We start from the raw sequence: 21260 nt of genomic DNA, 5'->3' as shown, positions 1-21260 counted from the left end.
TAACTATAACTTTTTCCCAGTAATAATGCAATAAAAGTATAGTCAATGAGAATTAATGGAAAGAAATATTTTAAATTCAATGGAAACTGAATAATCTAATTGATGAAAAGGGTGGGTCAACAAACAAATGATGCAAACAATCAATGATATAAAAGGAATGACAGAAGGCAGCTGGGTGGCCCAGTGGATTGAGATCCAGGCTGAGAGATAGGAGGTCCTGGGTTGACATTTGGCCTCAGACAAATCACTTGACCCCCATTGCTTAGCCCTTACTACTCTTCTGCCTAGAATCAATACCTAGTATTGATTCTAAAATAGAAGGTAAGGGTTTTTTATTAAAAAAAAAAAAAGGAATGACAATGAGGAGACAACATATCAAAAGTTGTGATGTAACCAAAGCAGTACTTGAAGGAAAATTATATATCCAAGCATACTTATATCAATAAGATAGAGGAAAAAAATGAAAAAAGAACAAATTCAAAATCCCCAAGTAAAGACTAAATTGGAAATCCAAAAAAAAAATCAAAGAATATCTAGGACAATTTAATAAGAATCCAAGTTATTCCCCAATGGACAAATGATCATAGGTTATTTATTCATAAGTTTTCAGATGAAGAAGTCAAAGCTGCCAATAACCATATGAAGGAATGTTATAAATGCCTCTTGATTAGAGAAGTAAATTAAAAGAACTTTGAACCATCACCTCACCCCTAAGTAATTGGCTAGTATGACAATAAAAAGAAGTTAAACACATTTGAGGGGATGTGGCAGAATTAGAACATTTAATGCCCTGCTGTTGGATTTGTGAATTGTTCTATTCTTTCTGAAGAGCAATTTGGAATGACTTCCAAATAGCTACAAAATAATGTATACCTTTTGATCCAGTAATACCATTACTAGGCCAGACTCTCTCTGGACCAGGAGCCATGGCAGGGATTTACTCTTCCCCAGAGGACAGAATGCCGTACCCCCCCCTCCCCCCGCCCCTGATAGATGCCAGAAGGGGGGAGAGGAGTGCAGTCACAGGATGGGGGAGGGGTTGGTCCTACCCTTCTTGAAAGGTCCAAGGGGAGAAGCATCCAACATGAGCCTGGTTGGAGTGAGGGGAGATGCCCATGCCCATAGGCCATGGAAGGAGTTCTAATTTTGGGCACAGAACAAATGCCAACATGTTTCATCCCAACCCCAACCTGATGCCTATCTCCCTGTCTAGTATCATCTGCCCCTCATTACCCAGTAGCCTCTCCACCTAGGAGTCTCTCTCAATCCACCCTGTGCACCCAATGTAATTTTTGAATTGAATAAAGCCAAAGAGAATAGCAGAGGGGGTGGGGAGGCTTCTTCCTGTCCCATCCAAGGTCCTTTCCAAGCCTGAGGCTCCCTGTCCTCTCCTGTAGGGAAGAGTCTCCTCTGAGCCAGGGGAAGGGCTCTGGAAGCTCTCCTGAGCCTTCTCTCTCTAATTTCCCACAAGTGTACAAAGAGGAAATCTCCCCACCTCGCGGCTCCCACCCCCCTGTAAGACCACAGTCTGACCCAAGCAGAGACCCAGGAGTTAGAGGGAATTGCTTCTGGGACCTAGAGGCCCCTATCCCAGGTGAGTGGAGTTTATCCCCAGCCCTGGCTAAGTTCCCACCAAAAACTATGACGTCTGTCTTTCCCAAGCCTCGAGGGGTGCCATCACTACTTGTCAGTGTGAACTTAAAGATCACCCACAATCCTCCAACTCTGTTCATTTTTTATGTCATGAGTTGTGAATTAGGATAAGAATTGGGGTCCTGTCTGTGTCACAGATCCATTATGAGGTTTCATTGCTATTGTATGTAAAAGTATTTCTAAAATGTTCCATCTTGCATTTTTGACCAAATGGTATATCCAAAGTTTGGTTCTGATTGTTTAAGTTTGAAAACTCCTTTTGACCTTGGGAATTAGCATAAAAAGCCATTTACTTATTGCCATCAGAGGAAAGGATTTATATTGTGTGTGTGTGTATATGTCCCCTTTTCATCTGTGTTTATATTATTATTTGTTTTCTTCAGAGGCAGAGACTAATTTTGAAGTGAAGGAGATGTCTACAAAGCTGAACCTTTTTCTGGAAGGATCTGGCCCCCAAAGTGGCTTGAATCAGGGTTCCTGTGACTTCATTTTGAGAGAAATCTGTGACTCTTATATCAAGGTAAATAAAAATCCAAAGAGTGACTGTGAATATGATGAAATTATGGGAAAATTCGGCCAACATTCAGTCCTAAATCAGTATATGAAATTGACCTCAGGAATTGGCTGTTGTGGGGATAGTGAATACACCAAATGTTTTCCTAAAATAGTAGAATTTAATCAGTCACATGAGAAACCACCAGAAATATCCATGTATCAAGGTAATCTAGGGAGAATTGCCTCTGGCTCAAGTTTAGACCTCACAAGACATCCAAAGAGTAAAAATGTAGAGATGCTTTCTGTGAGTGATAAAGGGATGAAACCTTTCATTCAGAATTCTGAGCTGCATTCATATCAAATAATATACCCTGGGGAGAGACAACGTGAATGTAAAGAATGTGGAAAGGCCGCACACAGGGACAATGTTTCTGCACAGCAGAGAATCCACACTGCAGAGAAACCTTATGAATATAAACAATGTGGAAAGACTTTCAAACAGAGGAACCCTCTTGTTGTACATCAGAAAACCCACACTGGAGTGAAACCTTATGAATGGAAACAATGTGGAATGGATTTCACAGAGAGGGGGAATATTGCTATGCATTGGGAAATCCATGCTAGTGAGAAGTTTTATGAGTGTAAACATTGTGGAAAGGCTTTTACACAGAGTGGTTCTCTTGCTGCACATCAGAGTATCCACACTGAAAAGAAACCTTATGAATGTAAACAATGTGGAAAGACTTTCACAAGAAGGGGCGATCTTGTTAAACATCAGAGAATCCATACTGGAGAGAAACCTTATGCATGTAAACAATGTGGAAAGGCTTTCACATGGAGGGTTAGTCTTGCTATGCATCAGAAAATCCATACTGGAGAGAAACCTTATGAATGTAAACACTGTGGAAAGGCTTTCACACAGAGGGGCACTCTTTCTGCACATCAGAGTATCCACACTGGAGAGAAACCTTATGAATGTATACAATGTGGAAAGGCTTTCACAGAGAGAGCCTCTCTTGCCAGACACCAGAGAATCCACACTGGAGAGAGACCTTATGAATGTATGCAATGTGGAAAGGCTTTCACAGTGAGGGCCCACCTTGCTGCACATCAGAGAATCCACACTGGAGAAAAACCGTATGAATGTAAACAATGTGGAAAGACTTTCACATGGAGGGGCAATCTTGCTATGCATCAGAAAATCCACACTGGAGAGAAACCTTATGAATGTAAACACTGTGGAAAGGCTTTCACACAGAGTGGTTCTCTTGCTGCACATCAGAGTATCCATACTGGAGAGAAACCTTATGAATGTACACAATGTGGAAAGGCTTTCACAGAGAGGAGTTCTCTTGCCAGACATCAGAGAATCCACACTGGAGAGAGACCTTATGTATGTAAACAATGTGGAAAGACTTTCACATGGAGGGTCAATCTTGCTATGCATCAGAAAATCCACACTGGAGAGAAACCTTATCAATGTAAACACTGTGGAAAGGCTTTCACACAGAGGGGATCTCTTGCTGCACATCAGAGTATCCACACTGGAGAGAAACCGTATGAATGTATCCATTGTGGAAAGGCTTTCACGAGGAGGGGAGATCTTGTTAGACATCAAAGAATCCACACTGGAGAGAAACCTTATGAATGTAAACACTGTGGAAAGGCTTTCACACAGAGGGGCTCTCTTGCTGCACATCAGAGTATCCACACTGGACATAAACCTTATGAATGTACACAATGTGAAAAGGCTTTCACAAGGAGGGGTGATCTTGTTAGACATCAGAAAATCCACACAGTAAAGGAACATTATATATGTAAACAATGTGGAAGAGCGTTCACAAGGAGAGGCTGTTTTGCTAAGCATCAGAGAATCCACACTGGAGAGAAACCTCATGAATGAGGCTGAGCTTATAGTTGACACTCTTAGTTAATTTAACAGAAGAGGATCCACACTAGAGAGAAACTCTAGGAGTATGGTCCATGTGGTAAGGCCTTCCCCTTATTTCCAAGCCAGGATTCTTTTTGAAAAGAAATCTTATTCCTTTCATGAATGAACAAAGACATTGAAATGGAAAGTACAGAGCTTGTTCAGTATGAGAAAATGGCTTCTGAACAGACCAGTTCCCGATGGATTTCCCATAGGAAGACTTTCAGCCAGAGATCATCCCTTACTTCATATCTGAGAATTCATTGTGCAACAAAACTTAATGAATGTACTTAAGGTTATGTGTTTTCCTCAGGAGGAGGGGGTCACTATCATTTGGAGAAATGCAAATATTAACAAGTCTGAGGGACCAGCCCATATCTATTAGATCGGCTATTATTACAGAAAATTAAAGTGACAAAAGTTGAATGAGATGTGGAAAGATTGAAAAAGAAATTAACTTTTGAAGAGTTGCTGTGAACTAATTGAATCATTCAGGAGAGGTCCATTTGGAACTATGTCCAAAGTGCATTAAAAAACAAAGGATACAGACCAATATATATTAAAAATATAAAACACTTAAAGGAGCTCTTTTGGGGGTGACAAAATTATTGGAAATTAATAGTAAATTCTTCAATTGGCAAATGGCTTAGTAAATGGTGGTATATGATTGTAATTGAATCCTATGATTTTATCATTAATGAGGATAAGGAGAAGCTCAGAAAAACTTGGAAAGACTTGAGAACTGATTCAGACTTTTAAATTTAATATAATCAGAATTATCCATTTTATGTTTTGTAATGTTCCCTGTCTCTTGTTTGGTCTTAAATTCCTTCCTTTCCCATAGATCTGACAGGTATACTATTTCACATTCCTCTAATTTACTTAAAATGTCACTCTTTATGTTAAGTCATATGCCCATTATGAACTTATCTTGGTATAAAGTGAGAAATTAATCTAAATCTAATTTTTCCCATACTCTTTTCCCTGAAATTTTTGTCAAATAGTGAGTTCTCCTTCCTAAAAGCTGTGATCTTTGGATTTATCAAACACTAGCTTGCTTAGTTCATTTATCCCTAGTCTATTCCATTGATCCACCCTTCTGTCACTTAGCTAGTACTATATTGTTTTGATGATCACTTGTTTTATAATATTGTTTGAGATCATGTGAAACTCAGTGTCTATCCTTCCCCATTTTAAAAATTATTTCCTTTGATATTCTTGATCCTTTGTTCTTCCAGATGAACTTTGTTATAATTTCTGCTAATTCTATGAAAACTGTAACAGTTAAAATTTAGGAATATGGGGAGACTGAGGCAGGTAGAAATTAGTTTCTCTCTGCAAGGAGTATTATATTTTTTAGAGGTTTATTAAGGATTAAGGATTAAAGAATATACAAGTAAGAAACATGTGCCTAGGCCAGAGGCCTAGACAAAATAACCTCACATCATGGAAGAGACACCTCTGCTCCAAAACGGAAGTCCAAAAAGAGCCCAAAAACCTTTGCCACCAGCTTAAATCCTTCCTCAATCTCTGCCCACCTCAGAATTGCGTGAGATTACAAAGCATTTTGGGGAAGTGGAGCAAAGGCTTGTGGGGATTGTAGTCCTGTATTCTAGTCTATTTTTTACATTCCTCCATTTGATCCTCTGGGAAGAAGTTTTTCCCCAAAGGATCATGAAAACATACTCAATTTAAAGATTACAATAATTTGAAGATGAGGAAAAAAAGAACAAAACCAATAATTACTGGACTCATTGACAGAAAGGCAGTTAGGGGGCAGTCCCCTTTGGCATGAAAGTATACATGCAAATAAATGTTCATTAACCACACCCAAAGTTCATTTTTGTGCACTTATGGTCTGGAAGATTCTTCATGGTGGCTTCTCCAATGGTTCAGTTCTGGATTCAGAGAGGTAGCATCTTCTTTACCTAAAATTCTTCTCAAAAGGAATTTAAACTTTGCAATTTAAATAATGATTTTTTTTTTTACATTCCCACCGTTAAGAGGGTGATCGACAAATACAGAATCACTTAAGGATGCATGGCTGAGGTATGAGGTATATGAATCAATTGGCAAGAGAAATTAAAAGATATCAGAAAAATCAAAAAGAAAAGAAAAATTTCTGGATGAAAATATAGACTATCAAAGTCTTATGTGTAAAAATTCCAAGTAAAAGAAAAATAAATCTATAACAAGTCCTTGAATCAGGGCCCAATTAAAATGATCTAAGCAATGATGCATTTACCCAGTCAGTAGCCAGGACTACAGAAAGGTACCACACTATGAGAGGCAGAAAAGGGGACCAGATTATAGGAGCCAAGGTTTCAGGGATACTCATCTGTGAGTATTTTCAGAGTGAGTGTGGATACAAGGACAACCTATGTTGTAACATGTTAAACACAGTAACCTCGAGTCTTCACACTAGGTTCAAGACCTTTGTATTGACCTAGAAGTGCATCAATCCATCCTGGATTGGCTTTTCTTTGGCTCTGTGCAATGGCTCTTGTGTGTATATCTTGTCCTGGAATCAGAATCATTAAGCAGAGTCCCATAATTTATTTAAATAATTAGTGGCATCGTTTTTATAGTCATAAGCTTGTTGGGCATGCTCTGACAAATGTATTTCAAACTTATAGTACTGAAAAGTCAAAAAGTTAAAGAAAATCTTAATGCTGGTGACATGTGCTTGAAATATAAAAAGGAGAGAAAAAATTAAATCAAAAACAAATAGTATATTACACATGCAAGAAAAACAATAATAAAAGAGCTTTAAAAAATTCAAAAATATAGCTTATAATCATTGACACTCTGTGTCAGCTAAGAAAATATAAAATGCAAGGCTTTCTCACCAAAAATGAGATCCATTTCCTCTTAATATCACAGTGATCAGCCTGTGAATAGAAGGCAAATGAATTGAACAAGTTAACAATTTTTCATTTTTAAAATACAGTAGTACAAATATGTAGGTATTGAAATCCCCAAAATTCTCAATAGTCCAATTAATTACAATAGCAAACAAACACACTGGCATTTTAAACCTATGAATTGATGGATATTTGTCACAAGTTTTACAATCATAGCAAATCTTTCAACCTTGATATTTAAACATATTTTTTAAAACAAAGTAAAACTCATCTTGGGTTTAGAACATAATCAAGAAATCTATATATCATTCTGGTGCAAGTAAAGTAGTGAGCTGAAGAGTATAAATAAAGGGGTGCTCCTTTTTCTTGGAGGCTTTTTAGGGGTACAAATGCCCTGAGATTAACTGCCCAACTTCCATTCACATGTGGGAAGGTTGGGGTTTATAGAATACATTTCACTTCAGCTACTAGAATGGGCCTTACCTCATGGTAGGGGCAGGCAAAATAACCAGAGATTGTTAAAAAAAAAATTTCCAAAAATCATATTTAAAAAGCCCTTAAAATCATTTGAGGTATTTAGCACATTAAATTTTTCCAAGGTTGTTATACAATTATAACCAGTCCTGAAGTCCATCTATGTGATAATTTACAAAGTCAAAATAGAAAGGCTGTTTTCTTTTTCATATGGGCTTAATTACAATAATATTTGTTCAGCACAGTTATAGGGGGAAAAAAATAGAATTTCAAAACTCGGTACATTCAAAATAAATTCAATTAACCTTCAGTGCAAGAGAATATTGAATCCAGTAATATATGAACTTAAAATCACAAAGTTAAACCATAACAAAAAATGCAATAGGATACAGAGATTTTTATAAACCATTGGAGTCTGAAATGCCTTAGAATATAGCCTTTAGTCTCTTCAAAGTTCCTTGGGGGTTTATCCATTTAAATGTCTATTGTCAGAAGGCAGAGTGGTAAGGGCTAAGCAATGAGGTCTAAGGGGTCTGCTCAGGTCCCCATAGCTGGGAAGTATCTGAGGCCAGATTTTAACCCAGGACCACATGTCCTCAAGTCTGGCTCCCAGTTGGTTGAGCCACCCATTTGCCCCTTCAAAGTTAAAGTTGAATCTTTGGGCTGGATCTTTCTTCTGGCACGCAGGTGAAATCAATGAAATTACCAGAACAGTCAAAAGGTATCCTTTTAAATAGCCCATTGCTTAAAAATCTGTTTGAAAAGTCTGTTTCTTCTCTCTCCCCTGCTATGAAACCCCTGTGGTCAATATCCCCATCCACGTGGAGGCTTAGCCTAAGGGAAAATTACCTGTTCTCTTTTCCCTCTCGTCTCTCCCCTCCGCCTACGTGGCCAATACTGTTACCAGCTGGTCGCAATGAGTCCTGAGCTATCTGCTCCAAGGATCTGGGTGATGAGCCGGTTGGGGTCACGCTCGTGGGTCTGGGGCTGGGGTGATGAGACAGACCGCCAGGGTGGGTAGGGCCGGGAGCTGGAGCACAGACAGGTAGGGCCAGGAGCTCGGGCACCAGGTGAGAGGCCAGGAGCAGAAGCGGGAGCCGGAGAGGGCCGCAGGCAGGAGCTGATCAAGATGGTTTTCTAAAGAGCATCTTGGAGAAATGTGGCTTTAAAAAAATTATTATCTAGGCTAAAAAATTTGAGAAGTTCTCATCCAATCTAGTGGTTGCCAGCTTGATAAGTATAGCTCTGAATAAGTAAATGACTTTAGGTAGTATTGTCATTTTTATTATATTAGCTCATCCTAATGTAGTGTAGAAAGGAAAGAGATAGAAATGGGTTGAAATATAAGTGAGAAAAATGACTTTTTTTATTTAAAAATTTTATTTAATTAAGAATATTTTTCCATGGTTACATGATTCATGTTCTTTCCCTTCCCTCCCCCCGAAACTGATGCTCAATTCCACTGGGTTTTACATGTATCATTGACCAAGACCTATTTCCCTATTAGTGATAATTGTACCAGGGTGATCATTTAGATCTACATCCCCAGTTATATCCCCTTTGACCCATGTAGTCAAACAGTTGTTTTTCTTCCCTGTTTTTGCTCCCACATTTCTTTTCTCCAGATGTGGATAGTGTTCTTTCTCTTAAGTCCCTCCAAATTGTCCTGGATAACTGCATTGCTACTAATAGAGAAGTCCATTACATTCAATTGTACCATAGTGTATCAGTCTCTGTGTACAATGTTCTCCTGATTCTGCTCCTCTCACACTGCATCAATTCCTGGAGATCATTCCAGTTCACATGAAATTTCTCCAGTTTATTATTCCTTTGAGTACAATAGTATTCCATCACCAACATATACCACAATTTGTTCAGCCATATTCATCCCCTCATTTTCCAATTTTTTTGCCACCACAAAGAGCACGGCTATAAATATTTTTGTACAAGTATTTTCCTATATTATCTCTTTGGGATACAAACCCATCAGTGCTATGGCTGGGTCAAAGGGCAGGCAATCTTTTAGCGCCCTTTGGGCATAGTTCCAAATTGCAATCCAAAATAGTTGGATCAATTCACAACTCCACCAGCAATGCATTAATGTCCCCATTTTGCCACATCCCCTCCAACATTTATTACTTCCCTTTGCTTTCATGTTAGCTAATTTTCTAGGTATAAGGTGGTACCTCAGAGTTGTTCTGATTTGTATTTCTCTAATTATGAGAGATTTAGAACACTTTTCCATGTGCTTAGTGATAGTTTTGATTTCTTTATCTGAAAATTGCCTATTCATGTCCCTTGCCCATTTATCAATAGGGGAATGGCTTGATTTTTTTTTACAATTAATTTAGCTCCTTATGAATTTGAGTAATTAGACTTTTGTCAGAGGTTTTTGTTATAAAGATTTTTTTCCCACTTTGTTGCTTCCCTTCTAATTTTGGTTGCATTGGTTTTGTTTGTACAAAACCCTTTTAATTTAATGTGATCAAAATTATTTTACATTTTGTAATTTTTTCTAATTCTTACTTGGTCTTAAAATATTTCCTTTCCCAAGGATCTGACAAGAATACTATTCTGTGTTTACCTCATTTAATTTTTCCTTCTTTATATTCAAGTGATTCACCCATTCTGAGTTTATCTTGGTGTAGGGTGTGAGATGTTGTTATAAACCTTATCTCTCCCATACTGTTTTCCAATTTTCCCAGCAATTTTTGTCATACTGAATTTTTGTTCAAAAGCTGGGGTCTTTAGGTTTGTCATAAACTGTCTTGCTGAAGTCACTTAACCCAAGGCTATTCCACTGATCCTCCCTTCTGTTTCTTAGCCATTACCATATTGTTTTGATGACCACTGCTTTATGGTACAGTTTAAGATCTGGTACTGCTAGACCACCTTCCTTCACATTTTTTTTCATTATTTCCCTTCATATTCTTGATCTTTTGTTTTTTCAAATGAACTTTGTTATAGTTTTTTCTAATTCAGTAAAAAAAAATTTTCTTGGTAGTTTCCAACATATCAAGGCAGCAGGAGTTTGAAAGAGAAATGGTTTTACAGAACTTGGTTTGGCCACATGCTAGGAACCTGATGACAGGGGATTCTGGAATCCAGAGAGAGGATTTGAAGGGACACCAACCAACTGAAAGGGCTTTTGCTTCCTGTCCTTGTAGCTGAGTGGAGCGGAGGTAGCGGATCACTGTTGTTCCTGCTGTGATAATATCTACAGTGAGGTTGAAGGGAAGTGTTTATACCTACTGGGAAAGTGCCTTTTCTCACTAAGAAGATCCTTATAACAGCCTGATCTGATCAAGAGATGTGTTGGTGTGAGGGCCTGAGGCCAAACTCAGAGCCTGACCTAGCTGGGTTGAACTCAGTCATCAAGAGTTCCTTCCTTGATCATCACAAGATTGTTACATCTTGTGAAACAACAAAGAGGATTAATTAGAGTCAGGTATAGATAGTGAGGCTTAAGGATCTTAGCCAAAGGCAGGAAAGGGCTTAGGGGGCTTCAAGAAAAATGAAGAATTTCCCATGTGGGAAATGTAGAAGGGGAAGCTAGTGAGACTTATTAGTTTGGGAAACCCTGTTCCTTAATCCTCCTTCCTAATCCTTTCATTTTATTATCACTAACTCTTTTATTTGTTTACCAACACTGCTTGGAGGCCTGATCTCACACTGGTCTCAGTAAGTTGAGGCCATTGTCCTTACTTCACTGAGGGATGCTGAGGGTTCACATATTTGTGAACTTGGTTATTTCACTACCCAAGAACAATGAATGTGTTTCCAATTGTTTAGATCTAGTTTTTTTTTGTGTGTGTGTGATACATGTTTTGTAGATGTGTTCATATAATTCCTCAGTCTCTTGGCAAAAGGATTCTTAAATATTTTATATTTTCCAGAGTTGATTTTAAATGGAGTTTCTCTTTCTAATTCTTGCTGTTGAATCTTGTTAGAAATATATAAGAATTCTGACGATTTATGTAGATTTATTTTTATCTTATAACTTTGCTAAAATTATTAATTAGTTCTACTAGCTTTTTAGTTGATTTTCTAGGATTCTCTAACTTTACCTTCATATCATCTGCAAAGAGTGATTGTTTAGTTCTGGATCAATTTTTGTCCCCATCCAAAGGCCTGATCAAATGTTTTGTGTTCATTCAAATCACTCTAAACAATATAAATTTTTTAATAATAAATAATAAAGGAATATAATATAAAAATAAATAAATGAATGAATAAAATAAATAATAAAATAATATTTTAAGAATCGTATGATCAGTAGTGAACATCATTCATTCTGGACTTAAGAGGTGTACGGGAAATGATTACAGGAAGGGCTTCACCTTGAGATCATACTTGACTAGACACTGGAAACATTATGCTTGAGATAAGATTCAATGTCTTGTATTCAGTAGGTAAGGCGTTTTTCTCTAGTCCTGTCTTCATAGACTGTGCCACAGACAAAGCCCTCACTAAACACTCCAAATTTCATACTGTACCAAAAAAATACCACAATGATAAGGACTTTTTCTCTGAAATCCTAATGTTCATCATTCTTCCTCACTATTTGTTGGCATTCTTCTGTTATAATTTTTTTAGTCATTGCCTAGTTAATTGGCACTCAACTAGTTTCCTGTTTTTTGCTGGCACATATAGGTCTTTTCAAGCAAATAAGAGGTAATGAGGAAGATGTAGAATTGATAAAAGTTAAACTGTCTGCAGATTTCTTAAACCTTTTCTGACTCAAGGTAAAGGAAAAAGCATATGAATTGGGAAACATCCAACTAGAGTTCTTTTTTGCTGAATTTCTTTTGTATTTTGTAATTCTTTCATTGGAATTCAAGAATTATGTGTTTCTCACTACAAAAAGGAAAACATTGAAGGGGCTAAAGGGGAACAAGTCCATGTCTGTGAAAACTCCCAGAAAAATAAATTGTGATGGTCTGGGGTAAAAATCCTATCAATGAGATCCAGTGTAGAGTATTGAGATTCTGTGAAGACAAAAATTTGGAAAGAGAATAAAGAAAATAAAGAGTGGGTGATTACAGTATATGAAGATTAAAGGGGAAAACTTTTTCTTTGTAAACTTATAAGACTTTATGAAGTCAATTGAGTAGGCAAAGCAATCAGCCTTGCAAAATCAGATCTTGTTTGGGTTATGGGATTTCTAAACAAGGAAATGGAATCCTTAATGATGTATTAATTTGACTATGGTACCGCAATGATTTCTAAAAATTGATCTTTATACAGGATGAGTTCTAATGTAAATTAAATAAAATAAAATAAAACAATAGATTGAAATCTCTTCTCTGTGTATTAATCCTGGAATATTTTTTGCTCCAAGTTGTGAGTGTAGCATCCCAAGCATATTCACATCTATGAAATATAAATGACTGTATGGCTACTGTGTCTCCAAGCATAAGGTTATACCAATGAGGCTTGTGAATGTAACCTTGAACTGGCCATGAGGCCCTTGGCTAAGACAAACTCATTAACATGCTCGGACTCAATTCCCCGGGAAAGCAGGGTTTGCAATCTACACGCCCAAAGGTGTTCCCTCTACCTTGCCACCCAATCTTGATTGTCTATACTTTGTGATGTGGCTACTACGTGCTTGGGAGTACCGCCCAGGCAGGACAGGAATAAAATCCAGAGGCAATCCCATGAACTTCCTCTTGGCTCTTGGCCTTTCTCCCTTCCATGGAGCTCCACTGGGCTCCTCAATGACTATGTCTCTCTCCTCTTGACCTTCTCCTTCCCCGAGGCTGTAACCATCTCGGCCTGCATTTCCTATCTTAATCTCCTCCTCCACCTCGTGTTCCTTTGTACTCATACTCTCCTATCAAAGGGAGTATCATAGGGATTGCCTGCCCTATCCAACCACTGACTTGTCCGTGTCTTTCATTTCCACCCTGGTTCTCGGTTCCTACCTCTCCTCGGGTCCCATCACAAAGGTGAGCCCCTTCCCTTGTGGGACCCTGCTGGTCAGGGAAGTCCATTAAGGAAAACCCCACACTTGGCACCCCGGATTTGGGAGTGAAATTCCTTTGTCACAGGCATTCAAGCACGTGCAACTTGAGGAGCGACCACTGAGGTACGGAATCACAAAGGCGTGACCTTGCAGGTGGCCTCTGAAGGTGAGAGATGTCTTTTTTTTCAATTTCTTATTTTAGAAATTATTTAGAACTGGGTCTATAAGCCTCATCATATACTTGTCACCTTAGACGGTTAATGTCTCTGATTGAACAGAAAGGTATTGAGATCTCTGAAACATTGCGTAAGTGGGCACTGAAGCAAAGCCTGAATTCCCGCAAGGGGAGTTCCCAAAGTGCAGCTATGAGATCTGATGGGTAAAAGAAAAAACGAGGCCGTGTCAGAAAGACAGAAAGTATCGCAAGTCAGTCGGAACACTTGGGAAACTACAAGGATGGCCTTGACGGCACAACCTGTGCAGACTTTAGGCATCACGGGTGCTGGAAAGCCAAGCCTCAGTCTAACCCTAATTCTCAGAATGAGGAAGGCCCCTCCAACTGTGGAGGGAAAAGCCTCTGCTGTAACCTATCTCTTAGGGCAGATGGCTGAGAGAGCGCTATGGGCAAGTCTAACACTTTCTCCTAATCCTTTCACTATGGAGGATTCCATTCTAAAAAGTGCAGAAGCCATAGTTTGGCTCACGGCTCCCTCCTCTACCTTTTAAAACGTGGGAAATGAGGCAAAGGGCGTTCAACGCAAAGCCATTTCAGCATCCCGATCATAAGGTAGAAGAATCTTTCCAAACGCAAGAGGAAGTCCCTTCCTCGGAAGCTTTCAGCCTTCTCCAGCCACCTTCATCCTTTAAGGCTTCTTGTCTTGTGCAGCCCGCCCCCTCCCCCGCAGAACTCTGCAAGCCAAAACAGCATTAAGGAGGCTACAGAGAGCCCCCTGCAAAGGAGAAGCAGGATTTCTACATTGTGCTGAAACATGCAAAAATATGGGAAGCTCCCAGCATTACAGAACCGATCAAAACTCTTTAGCAACAAATTTTACACCAGATGATTGGAAATTAAGGAAAATATTACCTGCTGCTAAGATCGATTCTGATTAAAGTGCTACATTAAACAAGGAGGATTGACTTATCTTTCAGTCTTTTGCCCTTCCTTTCACTAAAGATACTAACAATATACTTAAATCACTTCCTTCAGCTGACTGATCTATCCTTGCTATCTCTCCCCTGTCTGTTGCTGCAGAAACAGACAGAAATATTCTATGTCAACCTCTGCCTCCATCCATGCTTAATGTAGTATTATGATCATTTTAAATGTATAGAAATAAGCAGGTAGAAATGTTTCTTCTACAAAACTTAGAAATGATTCCAATAGTACAGACGGAAGCTTAATTCAGCCTACGGCCATTGAAATCCTGACTCCTCTAGAAATCCAAAGCAGAGTATCAAGCTTCTAGCTAAAGCATACGGGGCTAGATAAGACTAACACTGACAAGTCCTAGAACCAAACCATTCTCATCAATTAAATATAAGTTCATGGCAAGAAATTACTTAAACATTGCTTATTGCAAAAGTGAGGCAAGAAAAAAGCCAAAAATCATAACTCTGTGCCATAACACTGTTCTCTACCAGAAGTTACCTGGCACAGGTGAATGGGGAAAGCTTAATGAGCAACGCTTAAACTTAGAGCAAACCTTTAATCACTTTGGGCTACTAGCGTAAGGTTAAAGTGCTGTGAGAAGACAATCCCTCACATGAGGACCATAAGATCGTATCAAAGCATGAAAATATTCCTTAAGCACCTAAAGGAAGACCAGTTTAAAAAAGGCAGAGCACGTGTTTGCCCTAACTAGGAAGCAAACAGACATTTTGCTCTCAAGAGGACAAACGGAGCAAAAAGACTTTCTTATCAGCAAACCTCTCCACCAGTTTAGCATTTCTAAAAGGAACAGGCCTTTTGTAGCAGCACCAGAGAATGCCGGAGGACTATGATTTAAATGTAAAGGTATAAACCTGTTATGTCTTTCAAACAGATCTTTGCTAAAAGATGGTATTATTATGAAGCAAAATTTAAAAATTAAATTGTCTTAATTTGGATTGGACATGGCAAAATTACATAAGAAGGTCCAATTGTATTTCTTATAAGGCAAAGTTTTAAAGTTTAAAAATCTTTCTCTGACTTTTGTCATATGCTACAGGAGATATTTTATCTGTAATAATATTTTTAAATGAATTATTGTATAACTGTAGGCCAAAAACCAAGGTATAAACACAAATTTATCAAGGTTTTCAGAGGTAAATCCTCATGGACTCTTGCAACCATGTGACTCACTACCAAAACTATTTGGACCTGGAAAGGAAACTTAATTCAGCAGTTTCATAAATTGATCCTGCCATATAGCAGGCAATGCATCTACACCTCAGGTTACAAGTTTTTATGGCAAATATTGAATATTATCAAAAGCAAAATGAATAATCAGTGCAAATTTTTAATTGACTAGCATCAATTGGCATATGCTTTAGAAAAATTTCCAATATATTCCAATTTTAAAGATGTAGGAATCATTAAATTTTTAAACAGTACATAAGGTCAACAAGGATAAAAATTAGCAGCCATTATTTAAAAACCTGGATAAAGTTCAAAAATTGTATATAAAGCACATTACTGCTACTTTATCCAAAAAGCAAATTAATTAGAATTACTCAATATCAAAATAATATAGCATCAATTCTAAATATGAGACACATTCTCAGCATTGCAAGGCATCAGAGTAAAAACAGTGCTGGTAGGATTCAAATTGTTAATCAGTAGTAAATTATTAAGGTTATTAATTAATTTGATTAACCAGTAACAGTGACCTATGTGTGGTTTAGAATGGGCAACACTACCACTTATTCAAATTGCATATATCAATCCTGATCATTATTGCAGTCTAAAACCAATTACTAGTGTACAAGCTCAAATGTTACTTGCACCAGGTGGTCCATTCTTGGCAACAGAATTTTGTAAAACTCTTAGGTAAAATTGATAATTCCATTCAAATTATCAAAATCCTTTCAGTCATGAATTTAAATTTGACAGTTTAAAAATAAAAATATCACAGCAATCGCTATGCTTACATTTACTGCATCTATTTAGGGTACAGCAGATATTGTTAAATGCACAGTATAAGTTGATACAAAAGCAAAAGCTACATGCAGATAGGCTACTGCTTAAGATCACAGCACAGGCTGGTAAAATCAAATGTGATTTATGGTATAATGCTTTTATGAGCATTGGTTCAAAACGTGAATATTAAACATCTATGCAGGCCTTATTGCAAAGCCAAGGTGAAATCATTATCAACGGCAAATGGCCTGGAGGACACGGCTTTGGGCAGACACAGATCACTTGCACTCTCTGACACATCAGAGTGCCAAGTCCAGTATTCCTCCATAGTTTATGCACACAAGTGAAATTGGCTACCAGTGCAAAATCTTGTGAATGTTATCATGTCACTCGTGCACCTCAAACAGGTGTCTGAACTGGACATTGTGGACTAAGGGAGGCATTACTACATGCCCCTGTGGTATAAAAATTTAAAAGCTGACATGTGATGGGAGATAATCACTCTCCTGATGTATAGGATTAAGCTTAAAATAATAAAGTATGCAAAGTTATTACAGATCTTTTAAATAATTGGGCAGATCTAACTATTCCAAAACAATTGTGAAGTAACAGTGCTTGTAACAGCAATACATGGGCTGACTGGGATAATCCATGGCCTAAATGCAAGCAATTTCAAAAGGGCTCAAAGGAATTGATAAGCCCCAAACTCAAAACACAAGGAGATATTTTCAGCCACTTTCTAATTTAACAAGACCCAACAAGGCTTTCTTTTGGGGTCGAGATTTCTGTTTATTTTCTCAGATACCAGAAGTCCATGGAAGAAAACTGAAATGATCCAGCTGAAAGACAGTCTGCCCAGAAAGTCAATGCAGATGTGCCTGGCACCATCCACAACATGGCACCGATGCCAGACAACAGGAAAAGCAGCCAATGAGCTGGAAAAACCATCACTGCTCTATAGGCAGGTCTAATGCAATATCCACACAAATATACTTGTATGAAAGACAATCTACCTAGAAAAAAAATATCATTGTTACTCACTAGCATTCTATTATGCCAGTATATGGGTATTTGTTGTAAGATCTAAGTTCATCATGTACCTGAAAACTTCAAAGGGTATTTGTACAATATGTAACCTGCAATTATTTTAGTGGAATTGTTCCATGTTACCCAAATTTGACCAAATGAACATCATACTATTGAAATGTTATAACAATACAGTGAATACTGTCCAATTGTAACACATTGTTGCTATCATCCAAAATGTATGTATAATATTTACCTTATAGGGTTCATATTAAATTTGTAAGAACGAATTAGGTCTTCATTAGAATCAATCTTATTCAAAAGTTTTTGGAAAAGCATTGAAGCTTTTAAAAAGAAAAACGGGGTGGAAATGGTATTACTAACCATCTATCTCTCTTACACCCCAGAAGGAATATAAGCTAATATTATTAAATCACAATTCCCATGTAATGATAAACGTTGCATTGTATGTTGTACATGGATTGGGCTGAATATTGCCAGGAGATTAAGACTGTCAGGGACCCAACAGGATGATAATTTTGGGTCGAGGTTTTGTATGTTTACAGAGAGTGAAAACACCTGGTCACCCACCAAGCACGTCATGCCATGAGGCACGGGACCAGGAAGAGAAGCAGACGAGGAACATCTATGATGCCAGCTGATTGCATACCAAGCAAGCGGGAAGAAACCATTATTGGTGACTATAAAAACCAAACACTGACATTACACTACTTTTAATGACATTTACTATTCTACTGAAGGACAATGGTCATGCTGACATCCATTGGTCTTTTATAACTAAACCAATATCAAGCATGTCAACTTGTATGGACTAAACCCCACTCATATATTTGTGACGTCAGATGGATCCCACACTGCAAAGACTTTATCATGGGATCAAAATCGAAACAGCCATAATTGTTCAAACACTAATGTATATCTTTCATTTTGGATATCCGTTATATATGTCAAAAGGAAATTTATTTTGTATGCATTGTAAAACTCCTTGTATTGTGAAAAATTGGTCTATTGACAAGGGTATAGACATTGGTATGAATCTCCAAAAGGACAGGAGATAGACATTTTTCATAAATGTGTTATAAATAACACAAACCTAGCAACCCTGACTACAAAAATTATGTTCAGTGCAGGAGATGCTGAACAGGAATGTTCAATGCACAGATGGTCCTGATACCACTCTTAAAAAAGGGATGAGATATCAGGCAAAATGCACTTTAGAAATTTTTAATTAGGAACCAACATTATTGAAAATTGATCATCTACATCCATGTGTAGATTATATTCCTGACAATGACTATGTAGACATTATGTGCCAACTGCCATTGCTGTAGTTAAAGGTTAACATCATTGTTGATCACTACTCCTGAAACCCCATCCTCATGGAAACTCTTTCTTGCTCTCTAACACCAGTCCCAGAATTCAGACGGCCGCTGGATTCGGGGTCTATTAACTTCCACTTCCAAGTACTGGAAGATGTTTTGGTACATGAAAGTAAAGCCTAGGTTGGACAATCTCTGTGGACGCGCAGTTGTTGAACCTCCTAGATGGAATAGGTTATTACATACATACATGGAGCAAGGGCAAAGTATACACTAAGATGCTCTTTTTTGGAGTATGTATTGAAAATAGGAAAAAAAATTTTGGCACTAATAAGCTTGTAGAAAAAGCACATTGAATATTATTCATTTACAACTAGGAAAAGTAAGTTACATCAAACTCCGTATGATCAAGTAACTGTGGAAATCGCTTCTACATAGAAAGCAACTCAAGCTTCTATCAGTCCAAACATAGGTTTGGTGGAATGAATTTTGCAAACATTGGTTATATTATATTCTTGGTCATTATATTGATTAATTCATTTATAGCAGAGATTTAAATAAGGCTCATATAAGAAATATGCAGCCAGAATGTACAAAGTCATTTCATTAGCTTCATTTTTGTTATGTCTTCAACAAATCAAAATGTTATATTTATGGCAAAATTGATATTTGTATTAATGTTTGCACTACTGTTTGAAAAATGTAAAAGATGCTAATATCTTTGGTATGCTATTTAAAAAAAGGGGGATAAGACAGAAAGTATTTTTAAGAACATTTTTATACCATTTTTATATCATTTTAATCCTATTGAGCAATTTTGATTTGATGCTCTCACTATTTTCCCTGAATATTTTGATTATATTATGTTGTTTTCATTTTTCTCTTATATTTTGAAAAATATTTCAAGTACTTTTAACACTCTAATCCTGAGCAATGAAGGTGCAAATGTTAATATGTACCCAACAGCATCAGATTACAAGAACGTGACAGCATTTGTCAAAGTTGCAGGTGACTTTACTGGGAAACCATCACTGATTGCATAAAAAGGGAATGCAGAGGACACCTCAATGGGCCAGATAGCCAAAGCCACACACACAGGCATATATTCCATAAGAGATGGATATATGTGGACTGCTGAGGTTGGAGGTCCTGGGACACGGTGCTTGACACCCTCATTCACAGGTGGCTCGGGTATCAAAGTCCAACCATATTGCCATGTGGCAGGCATCTAGGCGGGTATATCCCAAAAATGCATAATCAGTACAAGGGAGAAAAAGGAAATTCCCCTTCATATCCAGATACAGTCATCTTTTATCTTGCTACAAAAGCACTGGCAACTTCTTGTAATCCTAACTGTGTGTGGGTGATAATCTAATGCACCTATCCTATGTTCTATGGGACTGCTACCTCAATAATTCAGGATAATCAGAGTGAAAACTATTTTCTCATTACTTTTGTCATTATTTTTAATCATTTATGAAAATTTTCATCTTTGATTTTGATTGTTCAGTATTAAGAACACATTTTATCTTTGCAATAATCTTTATGAGCAAAGAGGAAGATTTTATTATTGTTGATAATCACACTTCAGCCAAGGCTTTGGCAATATATTTTGAATATCTATTTTTAATCACTTGAAGCATCAATTGGTGATGCTACATGATTTTTATATTTTTTATTTTAGTCACATTTCTATATCAACCACCTTTCATTTTAATAAAAAAAAAGGGGGGGGGGGGATATGTAGCATCCCAAGCATATTCACATCTATGAAATATAAATGACTGTATGGCTACTGTGTCTCCAAGCATAAGGTTATACCAATGAGGCTTATGAATGTAACCTTGAACTGGCCATGAGGCCCTTGGCTAAGACAAACTCATTAACATGCTCGGACTCAATTCCCCGGGAAAGCAGGGTTTGCAATCTACACGCCCAAAGGTGTTCCCTCTACCTTGCCACCCAATCTTGATTGTCTATACTTTGTGATGTGGCTACTACGTGCTTGGGAGTACCGCCCAGGCAGGACAGGAATAAAATCCAGAGGCAATCCCATGAACTTCCTCTTGGCTCTTGGCCTTTCTCCCTTCCATGGAGCTCCACTGGGCTCCTCAATGACTATGTCTCTCTCCTCTTGACCTTCTCCTTCCCCGAGGCTGTAACCATCTCGGCCTGCATTTCCTATCTTAATCTCCTCCTCCACCTCGTGTTCCTTTGTACTCATACTCTCCTATCAAAGGGAGTATCATAGGGATTGCCTGCCCTATCCAACCACTGACTTGTCCGTGTCTTTCATTTCCACCCTGGTTCTCGGTTCCTACCTCTCCTCGGGTCCCATCACAAAGGTGAGCCCCTTCCCTTGTGGGACCCTGCTGGTCAGGGAAGTCCA

General features: G+C 37.9%; 1 protein-coding gene across 9 annotated transcripts in view; it reads left to right on the top strand.

The window, feature by feature from the left end:
* LOC100029755 (zinc finger protein 260-like) overlaps positions 1 to 20930 on the top strand; it is a 30349-nt gene extending 9419 nt beyond the window's left edge. For 6 of the 9 annotated variants that reach the window (XM_016422422.2, XM_056825811.1, XM_056825809.1 and 3 more), the window contains 2 exons: positions 1472 to 1594; positions 2037 to 20930. In XM_016422422.2, coding sequence (XP_016277908.2) covers positions 1472 to 1594; positions 2037 to 4051 — 2138 coding nt within the window. In that variant the 3' untranslated portion in view covers positions 4052 to 20930. The remainder of the gene's footprint in view (positions 1 to 1471; positions 1595 to 2036) is intronic. The other 3 variants (XM_056825813.1, XM_056825812.1, XM_056825810.1) reach the window with 1 other exon arrangement.
* The last annotated feature ends 330 nt before the right edge of the window (positions 20931 to 21260 follow it).

Source organism: Monodelphis domestica, chromosome 4 (genome assembly GCF_027887165.1).
Source record: "Monodelphis domestica isolate mMonDom1 chromosome 4, mMonDom1.pri, whole genome shotgun sequence".
In the NCBI taxonomy this organism is placed as follows: Eukaryota; Metazoa; Chordata; class Mammalia; order Didelphimorphia; family Didelphidae; genus Monodelphis; species Monodelphis domestica.
The sequence above is the reverse complement of the archived record's forward strand: the minus strand, read 5'-3'. Positions and strand labels throughout refer to the sequence as shown.